The sequence below is a fragment of the Megascapheus bottae genome, chromosome 14 (genome assembly GCF_031878675.1).
Source record: "Megascapheus bottae isolate mThoBot1 chromosome 14, mThoBot2.hap1, whole genome shotgun sequence".
Taxonomy (NCBI): domain Eukaryota; kingdom Metazoa; phylum Chordata; class Mammalia; order Rodentia; family Geomyidae; genus Megascapheus; species Megascapheus bottae.
Window position 1 is genome coordinate 24,069,371 of NC_143522.1, and position 18,153 is coordinate 24,087,523.

General features: G+C 40.8%; 1 protein-coding gene across 1 annotated transcript in view; it reads right to left on the reverse strand.

Annotated features, from left to right (window-relative positions):
* LOC150054824 (cation channel sperm-associated auxiliary subunit beta-like) overlaps positions 1–18,153 on the reverse strand; it is a 60,428-nt gene that overhangs the window by 20,717 nt on the left and 21,558 nt on the right. The window contains exons 8-16 of the mRNA XM_090344713.1: positions 13,836–13,931; positions 13,590–13,708; positions 10,556–10,588; positions 6,758–6,824; positions 6,137–6,183; positions 4,042–4,191; positions 3,706–3,864; positions 1,633–1,777; positions 490–644 (exon numbers count right to left, since the gene is read on the reverse strand). Of these exons, the coding sequence (XP_090200839.1) occupies positions 490–644; positions 1,633–1,777; positions 3,706–3,864; positions 4,042–4,191; positions 6,137–6,183; positions 6,758–6,824; positions 10,556–10,588; positions 13,590–13,708; positions 13,836–13,931 (971 nt within the window). The remainder of the gene's footprint in view (positions 1–489; positions 645–1,632; positions 1,778–3,705; positions 3,865–4,041; positions 4,192–6,136; positions 6,184–6,757; positions 6,825–10,555; positions 10,589–13,589; positions 13,709–13,835; positions 13,932–18,153) is intronic.

The following is an 18,153-nucleotide window of genomic DNA, read 5'->3' on the forward strand; positions in this document are numbered from 1 at the left end:
CAACAAAAAGACAAATGACTTCTTACTTTGCTGGGTGTAATGGCTCACACCTATAATCCTAGCTACTTAGGAGGCTGAGATCTGAGGATCACGGTTCAAAGCCAGTCCCGGTGCTAATGAACATGAGACTCATCTCCAATTAATCACTACAAAACTGGAAATAGTGGTGTGGCTCAAGGGATAGGGTGATAGCCTTGAGCTGAAGAGTTCGGGGACAACGTCCAGGCCCAGAGTTCAAGCCCCATGACTGACAGAAAAAAAAAAGATAAAAAGAAAAAGAGACAGTATTTTGGAATATTTGTAGATAAGTGTTTTCTCACTAGTTTATATAGAGCAATGAGTATTAATAACACTTAATTTTCCATAGGAAAATACCTGCTTTCCCATTATTCTCTGTGGAATTTCTCCATTCTATCACTAGACCAAACTCCGGGCCCTGGAATTTATTCTTAAAATAAGGCAAATTGTTTAATATAGCATATTACTGACCTCTTCAAAAATACTTGTAGAACTTCCCAAGGCTCCAACTTTTGCACCAGCTTCAAAGTGACTTGGAGTTAATTTATGTATGAATCCCAAGTGATCATAGTATAATACGTAAACTGGGTCATCAATGATTCCAATTCTAGAGATTTTTTCTAGTCCTATTAGGAAATAAACAGAAATCTCTTGATATTGATATAATACAACTAGACAACATTTCATATCACACCCTGCAACTATTTCTTCACTTATAATAAAGGGAAGCAGGAGAAGAAAAAAATACCTACCTATTCCAGTGTTGTATTTGAAAAATTGATTATTTTAATTACTGAATTTTAACAAATATTTTCTGTACTTGAGATAATCATAAATGATAATAAGACACTGAAACCAGGGATATTGCAAGATACATGTGTCTGGGGAATAAATTTTGCTTCCCAACATACACAAAATCAGAGAATTTACATAGACTTATAGAGGAAATCTAAAACAAGTCTGCTAGAATAAAACAAAATATATTCATTATGGACATCGGCAAAGAATTCTTGAACCTGTTCACCTGTACACAAAGAATGAATCACTGCTAGGCACAGGTGGCTCATGTCTGTAATCCTAGCTACTCAGGAGGCTGAGATCTGAGGATCACAGTTTAAAGCCAGCCTGGGCAGGAAAGTCCATGACATTCTTATCTCCATAAACTACTAAAAAAAAGTCAGAAGTAGCACTGTGAGTCAACATGGCAGAGCGCTTGCCTTGAGCAAAAAATCTCAAGGATATATCTCTATCTCATACTTCTATGACCTCAGCTGTACCCACTTTATATATTGTTGTATATATTTCAGCAAACTGGTTGTGGTGCTAAATAAGAAGCCCTTGTAATATGCTCAGCACAATGGTCGTTTGCTAAGTGGTATCTATTATTATTGGCTTTGGGACAGTAACACAGCACTGACTCTGTGAATGAGAACAGAGTGTGTAAATCCAGGACTTGTTTTCCTCAGGGATGTGTGTAGAATCCATTTCCTATAGTTTCTACAGATCTATCACTATTAATAGTGATGATAGATGATTAGAACAACATTTCCTTTTCATATATCTGAATCCCTGGCCCACTTGTGGTGCTTTCAACAATAAAAGTAAATTTCTTACCCGCCTTTGTCAAGTAAATCCTCCTATTTCTGGCAGCAAAAGCAATATCTGAAGTATAAAAGCTATGGTAAGTGTCCTTTATGATACTGTTGTAAAAGTCAGTAATTAGGTCAAAAGTGTTGCCACCATCCATCGAAATCCATATCTAAAGGAATAAACAGATTAGCACCTCACTGAAGAGCTGAGGTGAACAGTCAGCAATGATCTAGCAGCCCTTTCTTCCTAAGTCAGAGAGGTCAGTCCTGTGGTGTGATTTTTCCTTATATCTATCACAAATGTGCCTCTTACCTCCAGGATAAACCTTTCATCTCCATCCCAGAATCTGTGAAAGTATTTGTGGCAGAGAATCGGGCTGTACACTACACAGGGCAAATGAATAAAAGAACAATATTCCCACCGTCTCTCAAATGGAGTTTCCTTTTCACAAAAAGGATGGAATGAGCCCGGCACAGTGGCTCACACCTCTAATCCTAGCTACTCGGAAGTCGAGATCTGAGGATCATGGTTCAAAGCCAGCCTGGGCACTAAGGCACTAAAGATCATGACACTCTTATCTCTAATTAACCACTAGAAAACCGGAAGTGGTGCTGTGGCTCACAGGGTAGGGCGGTAGCCTGGAGCTGAACAGCTTAGGGACAGTGCCCAGGCCCAGAGTCTAAATCCCATGACAAAAAAAAAAAGGATAGTGTAAGGACTCAGGTAGCCAGAGGAACCCCATTTTTTAAAAACATTTTTAAGAATTTATTAACATTGATTTTTACATCATATTTGAAATGTCATGTTTAACAAACAAGTATTCAAGAAGGGAATCTTTATATACAATCACTGCACTTAGATTTTAGAACATAATAAAAATTAAGCTGCAGGTTTGTATGTCATAGATACATATTAATAGATATAAGGATCCCCCTTTTTTTTGCCAGCCATGGGGCTTGAACTCAGGGCCTGAGTACTGACCTTGGACTCTTCTCAAGGCTAGTGTTCTACCACTATTGAACCCAGGTCTTCATGCTTGCTAGGCAAGCACTCTACCACTAGGCCAAACTCCTGGCCCAGGAACTGCATTTTTCAACTGAGTAGCCATTCTGCTGATTACACATTAAACTCAATCTACCCATGCTCATATGTAATTAATGTAGCCCGTAAAGAAGCCACTTCAGAAAAACAAGCACAGAAATCCATAAATCCAGTATGCAATTCCCTGATAACAGAGCTCATAATACAGGTTCAGCCAGACCAGGCAGAGACATCCAGTCAGTAAAAAGCAAATATGCAGCCCCTCTAACTGCAAAGGAAGCAAGCCTTGCCCTTTGCCTGTTAAACTGCATGCCTAATCTGACTAGGGTAATCAGCTAGTTTAAACCACCACTATAGGATCAGTTATGACTTCATTAGTTGCCTGCAAACAGCCTAACATGACTGTACAACCGTCCTGTGTGTCTCTGTGAGTTACAATCTTATTGGCCACCTGGTTAAGCCTGCCCCTTCAAGATTAATGTAGAAGCTGTGTGCTGTGGCTCATGCCTGTAATCCTAGCTACTCAGGAGGCTGAGATCTGAGGATCATGGTTCAAAGCAGTCTGGGTACTAAAGACCATGAGACTCTCATCTCCAATTAACCACTAGAAAATGGGAAGTGGCACTGTGGCTCCAGGGGTAGGGTGGTAGCCTTGAGCTGAAGAGCACAAAAAGAATGACGTTGCCAGAAAGTGACACTTAGACAAAATCAGCTAAAGAAATGCCAATGGGAAAGGCTAGATATGCCAGATCTACACATACTTTCTATAGGTTCCGGGAGAAATCTCAATCATCCAAAGTTGCACAGGAATGTATTATGAGTGGCAAGGCCAGGAAAACTTTGGTTAACCATGGCTCAGACAAGAAATGGAAAAGTGAAAACTGACAGTAGGTACTAAGCATAGAGTCTGGGAAATAGTCAAGAATCATAGGCTTTCCTCCTACTTTGACTTCTGATCATCAGAGCAGTTCTGTCCTTTATGCACAACCAGTGAGCAGGAGGAAGTTACTGGATGCTGTCTCATACACCAGAGGAGAAAGGTACATGGGAGCATACCTGGTTTCCATATACATACAGAAAGTGGCTTCGGGGATGAAACACCATTCCAAGAGGGATATTAAATGATTCAGGAAACCGGAAAGGAGGAAATTTGGTTTGGAGACTTGGTTCACCATTCTGTAGAACATTCACAGTAACTGTGGTACGTTTGGTAATCTGCAGAGGGGAGGGAATAAGCACAAGATAAGAAATGTCTTGGGTCAAACAATACTATGTATCAGAATATAATTTCACAATTGCCAAGTTTTATCAGGATTTATTGGCAAACATAATGAGAATATGAAAATAAATTGGCATTTCTTTAATGCCGAGAGTGGTAAGTTTAAAACATACCGTATCACTGAAGAGGTAAACACCAGTATTTTGCTCTGGGTCAACAAGAAATGTTATCACTTTTGGCAAAGTTTTACCATCTTTGAAATCATAAGGTATACAAGGCATCCATGAAAGGAATGGTTCTGCACTATAAAAACAAGATCTTGCCTACGGTAGAAAAAAAAGAAAGAAAGAAAGTTAATGCTCATTTTGAATTTTAAGTCCTACTTGTTATCACAGGAAAATCATAAATCATTGAGCTATACTGATTGGTGAATCATCATATTTTTAAAGTCTTTATAGACCATGAGTTGCTTCTGGGGAAATCAGTCCAGAAATAAAAAACTGTAAAGCATTGCCTTCTGGTCTTTATTGTTTAGAACCACTATAGAGATCTCAATTTATCATTACTATGTAAATGCCATTAAACATAAGTAGAAACTGGGAGAAAAAGCAAATCTCAAAACTTCTTGCCTACAGGATTGCCATGGCTGTAATTGTGATTGTCGTGCTAGCCCTGGGGCTTGAACTCAGGACCTGGGTACTGTCTTTGAGCATTTTTAAAAATAATTTTCAAAATTATTATTATAGGGCTGGGTGTAATCCTAGCTACTCAGGAGGTTGAGATATGAGGATTGTGGTTCAAAGCCAGCCCTGCCACTAAAAAAAAGTCCCTGAATCTCTTATCTTCAATTAATCACCAAAAACCGGAAGTGCTTCTAAGGCTCAAGGGGTGGGGGGGTAGCCTTGAGCTGAAGAGCTCAGAGACAGTGCCCAGGCTATACAAAAAAGAAAAGCAAAAAAAAAAAAAAATGGCCGGGTACAGTGACGCAAGCCTGTAACCCTACCTACTCAGGAGGTTGAGATCTGAGGATCCAGGTTTAAAGCCAGCCAGGGCACAAAAGTCAAATTAATCACTACAAAAAGGAATTGGGGCTGTGGCTCAAGAGGATAGGGAAGTAGCCTTGAGCAAAAAATGTTCAAGGACAGTGCCCAGGGCCCTGAGTTCAATCCCCAGGACCTGCAAAAAAAAAATGTTATTTTAAAGGGGTTACAGTCCATTGCTGCATTTGCTTCTCCTTTGTCTCTCCATTTCTGTGCTTCCCCCTGACTTCGCCAAAAACAGATTAATGAAGAAACAAGACAAAGACAAAAGAAAACAAAACAGCAACAAAGAGAAAACCTCTAGTTTCCATTTGCTGGAGTTCATGTTGATGAATATTTTGTATGATAGGTATTGCACCTTTGTGTTCCTCTCCTAAGAGGGACATTCTTTAGTCTCACTGTGTGTGAATGCCTAGAGACCTGTATATTTATCATGTCCTGGTACATTTTAGTTTCCACATATTAGAGAAAACATGGGCCATTTGTCTCTCTGAGTTTGGCTTACCTCATTTAATAATATTTGTTCTAGGTCCATCCATTTCCCTATAAAATTTCTTTTCTAAAAATGTTATTCCTTCTGATGGCTATGTAAAATTCATTGTGTATATGTACTTTTTAAAAAGATCTACTCATTGTCTATTGTACTTCCACAACTTGACCATTATGGATAGAGCATAATGGTTGCATAATGTTGCTACGAACATAGATATGCAAATGTCTTCATGGCTTGTGATGTTCTAGGTAGATGCCAAGGAGTGGTAGTATGGCTGCGTTGTGTGGAAGATCTATGTTTAGTGTTTTTGTGTGGTTGTTTTGGTCAGTTGTGGGGCTTAAACTCTGGGCCTGAGAGCTGTCCCTGATCTTTTTGTGCTCAAGGGTTAGCAACCTACCACGCTGAGCCACAGCTTTACTTCCTGCTTTTTTTGGGGGGGGGGGTGGAGGGTGTCATGGGGCTTAAACTCTGGGCCTGGCCACTGTCCCTCAGCTCTTCAGCTCAAGGCTACCATCCTACCCCTTGAGACACAGCCCCACTTCCTGCTTTTCAGTGATTAATTGGAGATAAGAACCTCATGGACTTTAGTGTCCAGGCTGGCTTTGAACCTCGATCCTCAGATCTCAGCCTCGTGAATAGGTAGGATTACAGGTGTGAGCCACTGCGCCAGGCTCTGCTTATTTTTTTACATTAATAACAATTTTTAAAACCATTTTTAGATTTTCGATATCTTACCTCACTTAGGGTCCTATTCCTGTCAAAGGTGATTGTAACATAGTCAACTATAATATAGAAAGACACAGAAATTATGAGCAGCATTGATACTTGTAAGATTAGAAGAATAGTATTATTAAAACAGTTTCTATCAAAATGAGTAGAAGTTATGTAATCCATCAATGTATATGAACACATCTTTCTCTTGTGATTATTTAGGTGTGCCTATTTTCTCAACACTGAGAAACTACTTTCCCTGGGCTCTGGTGGCTCACACCTGTAATCCTAACTACTCAGGAGGCTGAGATCTGAGGATAGTGATTCAAAAGTCTGTGAGATTCTTATAACCAATCAACCACTAGAAAACTGGAAGAACTTCTGTGGATCAAAGTGATAGAGCACTAGCCTTGAGCTGAAAAAAATCAGGGACAGCGCTGAAGCCCAGAGTTCAAATACCACGATGGACAAAATAAAACACAAACACAAAAAACAAAACACAAACATAAAAAACAACTTTCCCTTATTTGTACAATATTAATTTATACTTGCTGTTACATTTTATCTTTTTTGTTGTATACCATTTCATTTAATGATATATATTTATTATATGTTGACAAGTTTGTTATACATCTTTAAATTTACCTTCAAACTGTTCTTTATTAGCAAAGCATCTTTCATTATACCACAACTTTCCTTTGATATAATCAACCTATGAAAATAAATAAATGAAAATTATTATTTAGGGAACATGTAGATTTAAGATAAAAAAGGTAAAGAAAAAATTCCCAAGGTTTGGTAGTTCAAAGATGTAAGCCGAGAGGTAATTTGTATGCAAATAAAACAAAAGGTTTATAACAACAGAAAAGCACATCTTTTCAAAGCAAAGGTTATAGAAAGATGACAAGGACTTGCATTCTAATGCAAGTTTTGAAAAATCACCATAAAGGGAATTCAGAGAGGAGAACTGCAGTTGAAGATGCCTCATTGGTGAACTTTCTCAATTGATCAGAAGCCCCAAACTTGAGGTAGAAATACTCCCTGGAGAGGTACTGGTGAAAGCCTGAGATCAAAGGCTGATGAACCTGCAGTCTGACGACTACTAGAATGGAAGGAGCAAAAAGTACACCTGCTCACTGAGGGTTCTGCTCACTGTGGACTCCTGCAAGCTTCTTTCCATTTTTTTGGTCCATCTGTTCCCTCTGCCCACTAGATGGAGCTACTCACCTTCTGGGCAGGTCATTCCCATTCTATTGCCCTGCACACCCATTGTCTCTGGAAAAACTCTTAAAGGCAAATCCAGAATGTGTGTTAACCAATTTTGTAGGCTTCTCTCAACCACACCATGTTGACAACCAAAACCAAGCACCACAGGACATGTGTATTATTTTCTTCTAATTTCAGATTTGGGAATATTTTCAGATATACCATTGTTGTTCACGTTTGGCACAAATTTAGTGAGCCTTCTCAAGACATAGCCTTAGATTTTCTTACTCTGTAATTTTCTCCTTTTATCCTGTATTGATGCCTATTTCTTGTTCACAAGTGTGTGTGTCAGCACCGTGCAAGTGAGCTGGCATTGGGCTAGAATTCAGGGCCTGGGTGCTATTCCCTAACTTTTTCTACCACTTGGGCCACAGTTTCACATTGGCATTTTTGCTGGTTAGATGGAGATAAGCATCTCACAGACTTTCCTGCCCCTGCTGGCTTCAATTTTTGATTCATATATCTTAGACTTTGGAGTCACTAGGATTCCAGGTTTCGAGTTACCACCACTTGGCTGTTTTATGATTGTTGTTTTTTGAAAATTTTTAAATTTTTGCCAGTCCTGGCTTAGGCTCAGGGCTTGAACACTGTCCTTGGGTTTTCTCAAGCCTAGTGCTCTACCACTTGAGCCATAGCACCACTTCTGGCGTTTTTCTATGTATATGGAACCCAGGAATCAAATCTGGGTCTTTGGGCAAGCTAGGCAAGCACTCTACCCTTAGGCAAAACTCCCAGTCCCTTATTTATTTTTTAAAATAATTCCAGCCGGGTACTCTTAGCTGCCTGGGAGGCTGAAATCTGAGGACCCCTGTTGGAAGCCAGTCCAGGCAGGAAAGCACCTGAGACTCTCCTCTCCAATTAACCACAGAAAAAGCTGGAAGTGGCACTGTGGCTCAACTGGTAGAGCACTAACCTTGTGCAAAAAGGTCAGGGACAATGCTCAGGCTCAGAGTTCAAGTCTCAGGACTGGCAAAAAATAAATCCTTCTGACAGCTCTGCCCCTCACCATGCACCTTCTGGAGCTCTTTCCCAGAATTTCAGCATTGCTCTTGTAGTTTCCATTTCTGAAGTTTCCTTATCTTGGTCTTCCTTGGTGGTAATCAGCATCTAAACAGTAGTGATTCCAGACTTCAATTTATTCCATCTTTATTTGTTCTTCCAGAAATTAATCCCAGAAAGCATTTTTTTTTGCTCTACTTGAAACTCCTTATGGATGCTGGCTGTCTTTTTTTGTTTCTTGCTAATGTCACAGTGCCAATGACACTAACTGCAGGAGGTGTTTACTGACTGATTTTCACAGTAAATTTCATTGCTTCTGTTCAGCTGTTGCCTGTTTCATGAGCATTCTAGTACACATTCTACCTGTAAGGAGCTTACTCGGTCAGGAAGCCCAGCTGCCTTGTTGAGAGCAGCTCAGACTGTGGTGATGCTGAAAGGAGAGGGAATCAACATGATCCTCACCCCTGGAAGATGCCATCCTTTGCAGCCATCTTTCAGCCCTATTCCAAAGGCTGAGAAACACCTCAGAGCCCCCAGAGCTCTGTAAGCCCAGCCCTCTGGAGGTTCCACCACTTCTGGATCTTTGGCTGCCCTGAGTTGCAAAAGGCCTTGTTCTCAATGTTGCTGGCCCATTTCTGGTACTGTAACATCACACCTGAGGCTGAAAAAGTAGCTGTTATTTGCTATGCTGCCCTGGGAACAATGACAAGAAGAGCATCTGTATGTGTTCATTTCATATGCATATTTCCCCTAGTATTTTTAATTCATAGTTGGCTGAATTTACTGATAAGAGGCTAAGGAAGAGGAGCTCACTGTGCTGCTGTCAGTTCTTTTGAATGTAAGGCAGCTTTTCCTGTCTGGTTTTCCCAGTTCTTCTGTTCACCTTTCTCTCATTAGCAGGGCAGTAAGCCATTTCCTAGGAAATACCTGTTTCTCTGCACAGAAAGTGAGTGGACAGGCCACAGGCTACTCACAATTCTGTTTGTAGTTTCCAAACTCAGCTGATGTGTTCCTAGAGGTGACACTTAGCTGAACCATAAAGTTTGACTTTCAACAGAGAAGTGATAGAAAATGGAAAATTCTCTAAAATCTCTGCTGGGGAAAGATACGTTGCTAGAGTGGAAGACATTTTTGTGTCCCTTACTCCAAGTGGGCACAGATCAGGACCACAGCAGGTAGACTGGGAAGAAATTGAACAGATTCCAGACACCACCCTCCTTAGCTGGGTCCCTTGTGCAGAACATGGCTGGAGCAACTACAATAGCCTGGACAAAATACACAGTAAGGAACAAGGGTGGTTTCTGAAATGAGAAGGGACACCTTTTTCTTGAAACAGAACTGCCTGGTATTGGCTAGAAACTATTTTAGTTCAAGTTGTAAATAATATTTCAGTAGCAGGAATAACTTGTACAGAGATTTAATGTATTACAGCTCATCATATCTCCATCAGGCTTGAACTCAAGGCCTGTGAACTGTCCCTTAGCTTTTTCACTCAAGGCTAGTGCTGTACCACTTGAGACACAGCTTCATTTCTAACTTTTTTTTATTTCTAACTTTTTTGTGTGATTAATTGGAGATAAAGTCTCAAGGACTTGCCATGGTGGCTCATGCCTGAAATCCTAGCTACTCAGGTGGTTGAGATCTGAGGATCAAGGTTCAAAAGTCAGCCTGGGCACAAAAGGACCTGTGACTCTTTTTTTTTTTTTTTGCCAGTCTTGTGCTTGAGCTCAGGGCCCGAGCACTGTCCTTGGACTTTCTTAAGGCTAGAGCTCTACCACTTGAGCCTCAGCACCACTTCCAGCTTTTTTCTATGTATGTGGTATTGAGGAATCGAACCTGGGTCTTCATGCATGCTAGGCAAGCACTCTACCACTAGGCCAAACTCCTGGCCCAGACCTGTGACTCTTATCTCCAATTAACCTCTAGAAATCGGAAAGTGGGGCTTGGCTCATGGGTAGTGTTGGTAGCCTTTAGGTCTTCAGCTCAAAGATAGCGACCAGGCCGAGTTCAAGTTCCATGACCCACAAAAAAAGAAATCTCATGAACTTTTTTGTCCAGGATGGCTTCAAACCTGATCCTCAGATCTCAGCCTCCTGAGTAGCTAGGATTATAGATATGAGCTTCTAGTTTCTGGCTGAATACATCTTTCATTGAACACTCGGAAATCAAATTTCTTACCCTTTCAAAGCCACAAAAGTCTGCCCTTGAGAGCTAGAAAGAAAAAGAGAAAAGAAACTTAAATTGTTGCTTGCGTATGAGGCACTACAAAACATAACAATTCAAATTGTACCTAAGAAAATGTAGAGATTTTTCTATTCTAGCAGTAAGATGGTCAAACCTGAGAGAAAGCTTTTGATATAATAGACATAGTATCCTGAAGATTCCCCTTTTAGTCTTTCTTTTATTTTACCATTTTATCAATTCATTTATACCTTGATGAGATTTCAGAAAAGATTAAGATAAAAAATGCTTTCTTTTATTTCCTATGGTGGAGTTGGGATGGACCCAGGACCTTGTGCGTACTAAGTGGAAAGTTTTATCTTTAAATGCTTAAAGGGAGGAGGTAAGAGGCATGGAGGGAGGCAGTGAGTCTGCCCCCAACCTTAGCAAAGAGAGATACAAACTTAACATTTATTCTTTTCTCTTCCCACCTGACTTCTTCCCAGCCAACTACAGTTTAAGACTCAGGCCTTAAGCCCTTATCTAACTCAGTGCCTTAAATTGAAGACACAATGACTGTTCTTTCATCAACTCTGTTTTACCCATTACTTGATAAGACAAAATGGCTGGATCTATTATCTAAGCAACTAGTGGTAGGACCTTAGAGAGGCTATGAATATTTATATACCTGAATAAAAACAATAGTACCCAGTGTGTGAATAATGTCTGTATAATTGCCTCTGCTTTATTTTCCCATTAGCTTCTGCCTGCTCCTGAATTTTGATTCCTTGTCTTTTAACTCTTGTGATAATGTTGAGGGAAATATTTATCAGCATGTTTGTTAGTTTGTTCATTTATTTATTTACTTATTTGCCAGTCCTGGGGCATGAACTCAGGGCCTGAGCACTGTCCTTGGGCTTTTTCCTCAAGCTAGCACTCTAGCACTTGAACCACAGCACCACTTCCAGCTTTTTTCTGTGTATGTGGTACCGAGGAATTGAACCTGAGTCTTCAAACATGCTAGGCAAGCTCTCTACCACTAGGCCAAACTCCTGGCCTTATCAACATGTTTTAAGAATTCCATAGTATTCATATTGCATAGCTTTTTTTCTTTTGCCAGTCCTTGGGCTTTCTTAAGGTTAGAGCTCTACCACTTGAGCCACAACACCACTTCCAACTTTTTCTATGTATGTGGTACTAAGGAATTGCACCTGGGACTTGGTGCATGCTAAGCAAACACTCTGCCACTAGGCCAAACTCCCACCCTCTTTTTTTTGGTCTTTTATTTGGGATTGAACCGAGGATGTTGCACTTGCTAGGCAAGTGCTTTGCCACTGAACTACATCCCAGCAGTTGCATAGCTTTACCTAAACATATTCTGGGCCTTTTAATCTCAACAATTTATATCTTCTTTTTCTTTTTTCTTTCTTTTTTTTTTGCCTGAGAAATATGTCTAATCTTCTCTGAGGATAGGCCCTATTGAACAGACTCAACTTCACTTTTCCTTACTTCCTGGCAGGACAATTTTGAGTTGCCCTACACCAAGGTTCCGGGAAGGACAGAGCCCCAGATATCTACAGGCCTTTTGTGGTTGCTGTTCTAATTTTATTTGACATGTAGTAATTGTACATATGTATGTAGTGTAGGATGCTACTTCAATACTTATATACAAGGTATAAGGATCCTTTAAGGCAACCGGTGTGTCTGTATCTCAGAGTGATTACTTTTAGCTTTATAACTTATGTTATAGCATCTTAGGATGCTATAAAGAAATAAGCTGGGCACTGATGGCTCACGACTGTAATCCTAGCTACACAGGTGGCTGAGATCTGAGGATTGTAATTCAAAGACAGCTTGGACAGGAAACTTCATCAGACTCTTATTTCCAAAAAACCAGCAAAAAGCTGCAAGTGAATATTTTGTTCAAAGAGTAGAGCACCAGCCTTGAACAAAAATGCTAAGCAAGTATGTAAGGCCCCAAGTTCAAGCCCCAGTATGGGAAAGGAAAAAAAATAGATAAAACATATTTTCTACATGTATATATTTAAATCTTACTATAAATGCATATCACCATAAAACTAGTACCATTTTCAAATTGTACATTCAATACTATGAGGGAAAGGGAAAAATACCTCTACTATGCTTTTACATTTTTTTTTCTTCTCAGTTGTGTACTCTGGGCCTGGGCGCTGTCTCTGATCTCTTCAGCTCAAGGCTACCACCCAATTCCTTGAGCCACAGCACCTCTTCCAGTTTTCAAGTGCTTAATTGGAGACAAGAGTCTCATGGTCTTTATTGTCTGGGCTGACTTTGAACTGTGATCCTCAGATCTCAGCCTCCTGAGTAGCTAGGATTATAGGATTACAGGCGTGATCCACAGTGCCTGCCACTTGAGCCACAGCACCACTTCTGGCTTTTTCTGTGTATGTGGTTCCAGGGAATTGAACCCAGAGCTTTGTGCATGCTAGGTGAACACATTACCATTAGGCCATGATCCCGGCCCACTTTTACTTTTTTTTTTTTTTTGCCAGTCCTGGGCCTTAAACTCAGGGCCTAAGCACTGTCCTTGGGCTTTTTCTGCATTCTACCACTTGAGCCACAGCACCACTTCTTGCCTTTTCTGTGGATGTGGTTCCAGGAAATTGAACTCAGAGCCTTGTGCATGCTAGGCAAGCACTCTACCAAACTCCCAGTCCGCTTTTTTTTTTTTTTTTTTGCCACTCCTGTGCTTGAGCTCAGGGCCTAAGCACTGTCCTTGGACTTTCTCAAGGCTAGAGCTCTACCATTTGCTCTACCACTTGAGCCTCAGCACCACTTCCAGCTTTTTTATTTTTTTCCTGTTTTTGTGGTACTGAGCAATCAAACCTGGGTCTTTGTGCATGCTAGGCAAACACTCTACCACTAGGCGAAATTCCTGGCCCTTTTAACATTTTTGAAAATAAGAAAATATCTAAATTCTAAGATATACCACACTTTATTCAAAAGCCAAATACTTCTCTTTACTTTGCCGAAAACATTTAAGGATAACAATTATTCATGGAGGTTTTCATACCTGTATGAGCTGGGTGGTTGGATGGCGTAGATCTTTACTTACATAAAGACCCAGTGAGGTGAGGAGAACTAAATAATGATTAGTTAAGACCAAGTCAATCACTGTAAGGTCTGAATGTTCTAGAGAAAGAAATCAAATCATATCATGTGTTAAAAAGGGGGGGAAGTGGCATTTCATAAATACTTCATCAATACGGGTCAAGTGTGGCTAGAAGGGAAGTGCTGAGTAATGACCCTGAGAAGTTACCTTCCTGAAGTTGCGAATAGATGGTATCTGTCATATCATACCACGTGGTATCACTGTAATTCCAGAATCCAGAGTAGGTGAGGCCGATGAAAACACCTATAGTGAAGGAATAGGAAACGAGGGTGAGGAAACGCAGAGCTAGCCTTTTACTCCTACCCTTCTACATCTCATTCTCTTCCCCACTTCACTCTCTTCCTCATTTCCCACCCAGCCATTCCTCCCCTCCTCCCCTTCCTCCAGCTCCCAATCTCCTTTCTCTTCTTCACCTAAACTCTCCTCAGTTTGAATCTCACTTCCCCAGGCACTGGAGAGATAAGTAAGGCACAGGTCATACCACAGGATTTTAGCTACTCATTCCATTGACTCCTAGAGTAGTGGCATCTGGGAATAACGTTTTTTAAAATAACTCCTTTTAATGTATTGTTTAGCCAAAGAGCATAATCTGAACTGTACTTAATTAAAGTTTGCTTATTTTTTATATCAATAAGCAATAGAATATACCAATGTGAAATAGACTACTGTGTCTTGCTTTGTTTTGTTGTTGTTTGGTCAGTCATGGGGCTTGAACTCAGGACCTGGGCACTGTCCCTGAGCTTCTTCTTTCTTCTCAGGTCTAGCATTCTATCACTTTGAGCCACAGCTCTACTTCTGGTCTTCTGGTGGTTAACTGGAAGTGAGAGTTTCATGGACTTTCCTTCCTGGACTGCCTTTGAACCATGGGTCCTCAGATCTCAGCCTCTGAAGTAGCTAGGGTTAGAGGCAGGTAGCGCCTGGCTAGCCTACTGTGAGGTAAGGATTTGAATAGTACATAGATGTAGGCTCTGCCCTCGTGTCATCTGCCTACATGCAGGGCACCAGTTGTACAGGAAATGACAAGCACTTTTATTATTCTGGATAAGGAACGTCTTATCACCAGATCTCACTAAGACAAGCCAGTCATTCATTAGTTCCCTCACATTATTTCCTCATTTGTTCCACACAACTTACTATTCTTGGGAGCTCACATGCCCTTCCTGTATTGAAATGATGTGATGTGTAAACTCAATCACTTGAATTTTATTTCATTTTATTGTTTTGGTTGGTCATGGGGCTTGAACGCCGGGCCTGGACGCTGTCCCTAAGCTCTTCAGCTCAAGGCTACCACTCTACCACTTGAGCCACTGTACCACTTCTGGTTTTCTGGTGGTTAATTTGAGATAAGAGTCTCACAGACTTTAGTGCCCACGCTGGCTCTGAACTGTGATCCTCAGATCTCAGCCTCCTGAGTAGCTAGGATTACAGGCGTGAGCCACTGACTTTGCTTCCTTTTTTCTGTGAGCTCCTGTTCAAGAAATTATTAATAAAAGCACATGCTTTTTCTCCACTCAGTTTTTCTTTTTGTTAGTTTAATTTGGAGATATTGAACTTAAGAGCACAGGAAATATTTTTTTCTCCTACAATCCACTTCTAAGCAAAAAGTAATACATATAAAGTAGTGTTTGTTCTTAGCTCATGAGTGCTGCTTTGATAACTAATAAGTGAACTTCAAAGGAGAAAATGTAAATTCCTAAGAGGGGAAAAACTGTGATTCAACTTTAATGTTTGTGATTTTTAAAAATAGGAAAAAGTGACTAAAGCCTTATGAGAATCTCTTACAATAAGAGGGAATATGGTAAACACAGAAAGCACATTATCCCATGACTCCACCTGTCCTTGGCTATAGCTGTATGCATAAACTGTTTTGTTAAATGGCAGCTCCTCTGCACAACTACTTAAAGATAACAGATAAGTAAATATATATGGAGTGTTAATATGAGGTTTTGTGATTAGGTATAACTATTGGAAGTAGGGGTCAGGGGTGCTGAGGACACTTGAGCATGTATAGTTTGTTTCCATAAGATGAATGTAGGGCAAATCATATTTTGAAGTGTGACTCCTTAACTCTCAGTTCTTTTCCAGGAAGAAGAAAGCTAAAGATATGCTTCATTCTTCTAAACATGAAGTGGAGTTTTACAGGTACCTGGGAATGAACAGGGATATCCAGCATGCTGTCAGGTGACCATTCTCCTATAAAGTTTTTAAATAGTCAATGGTGCAATAAGCAAGAAAAGGACCACTTTCTGTTGGTTAATATTTTTAGCAGTTATACTCCCTATGACAAGCTGTCCACAATTGTATTTTGGGGCTGTGGAAGCTGATGTCAAAGAGAGAGAGAGAGAGGTGGGGGGGGGGAGACAGACAGAGAGAGAGACAGAGAGAGACAGAGAGAGGGAGAAAGGGCAAAAACAAAGCCCTAGCTACCTCAGCATGTAGAGATCTCCCTGAAGAGGAGTCAGCCTTGAGAGCGAAGATGTGATCAATGAACAAATGGAAAAGCAACTGAAGGTGGTGTCAGGAAAGCTCTTGATGGAGAGCAAAGGAGGACAATGTGCCCACCATGTCAGTGCTGCTGGGAGGATGAGGACGTGGCTGTGGGAGATGGAGATGGAGACGGAGAGATGAGTGATCTTGAGAATTGTTCTGGGATGCTGGTGGAAACACATACGATGTAGAGAAGGAAGTCAAATGGGTGAAGCAGCACCATCTAGGATAAATTTCTCCCATGAATTACGTTGTGAAAGAGAACAGACAACAAGGTAGGTTTTGTGGAACTGGGTAATGTTGGAGCTTCTTGGCATGTGGAGGGAGAGTGTGGCATTTTGTTCAGAAGAGAAAGTCAGGAGTACAAAATAGATTCTAGAGCTAACTCCTTGAGGTGGCTGGAACAAATAGTGCAGGGACTTAAGGAGTGAGGGTGGCCTTTGACAGCAGCAGAGGCAAGTCTTACAGCAAGTGCTGCAGGGCAAAGACAAATTGTGTCAGTATGAATTCAATTAAAAAGGGAGATATGCAGGTAGGGCACTATAGGAGTTCCTGTGGGAAGGTTTATTTCCTCTGTGAAGCACTTGATGAAGGTACCTGAGAGTGAGAGGGGAGAAAAGAGGATGCCAAGTGCTGCAGAAGTGGGAGGAGGTGTGATAAGACTACCTTGCGGAGTGGGAGAGTAAATATTCAAGGGAAGAGTAATAGGCAGGCCTGAGGACCTGGTGGGTGGTGTGATTTAAAGTGAGACTAGCCAGATGAACTTGAAAAATGAGACTAATCAACAAATAGTTGCTGGCAATTCTATGCTTCTCCAGTGTATGAGTACAGGTAGTTTTAAGTAGAGCTGGGGACTGTGTAGAAAAGAAAAGAGAATCTTGAATTTGTCTTTGATGGGTGGTTTTTATGTATTGTTATTCTAGTCAGCATGCATCTATATCCATTCTAATTATTCCTTCCCCCGCGCCGTCGCCAGTCCGGGGACTTGAACTCAAGGCCTGGGTAGTGTCCTTGGACACTATACATTTTTTGCTCAAGGCTAGCACTCTGCCACTTGAGCCACTGCTCCACTTTCTGCTTTTTCTGCTGAGGAATCGAACCCAGGGCCTCGTGCATGTTAGGCAAACCACTAGGCTACACTCCTGGCCCTTCCATAGCTCTTTAATGTAAATAGACATATTATCAATGCATAGCAAATGAGTTACTTTGTTTTTAATATTTTTAAATTCTTTTGATTTTTATATTAAAATTGGAATTGGTGACTAGTAGGTATAAAATGACCTGGATAAAATATTGGAATAGGGGCCCAGTTAGTGTTCACATGGCTCAGTTTTCTGACTGCGTTAAGTGTATTTGAAGGGCTGCAGTTCTTTGAGACAAGCATCTACCTTCAGCAGCCAGCTCTCCAATAACGACTCGGATTCAACCTCTCAAAATGTGGTTTCTCTGTTTCTCACCATACAATAGTAGCTCATGCCTATAATCCTAGATACTCAGGAGGCTGAGATCTGACTACTACCTCAACCTCAGCCTAGGCAGAAAGCCTGTGAGACCCTTACCTCCAATGAACCACCTGAAAACCAGAGCTGTGGTGGAAGACTAGCTAGCCGTGAGCTCAAGGGACTGGGGCCAGGCCCCGAGTTCAAGCTCCACGACATTTATATGTATATATTTATATAAGCACATGTATGTATATGTATACATATATATATCCAAAGTATTGGAGAATATCCAAGTTGATGTATTTATCCATGTACAGAGGATGGCCAGGTAAAACACCATAGAATAGAATTTCCCAGGTTTGGGATCTTCCTCAACCTGTCTATGTACCTCTTCATCTGACAGTTCATCTACATCCTATGCAATAGCCTTTATTTAACAGCAACAACAATAGAAAATCCTGGTAAATGTACATGAATCCTTCACTGTTAAGAAGGCGGCTAGGGATCTGAGGGAGAGCAGTAGGACATCCACATGG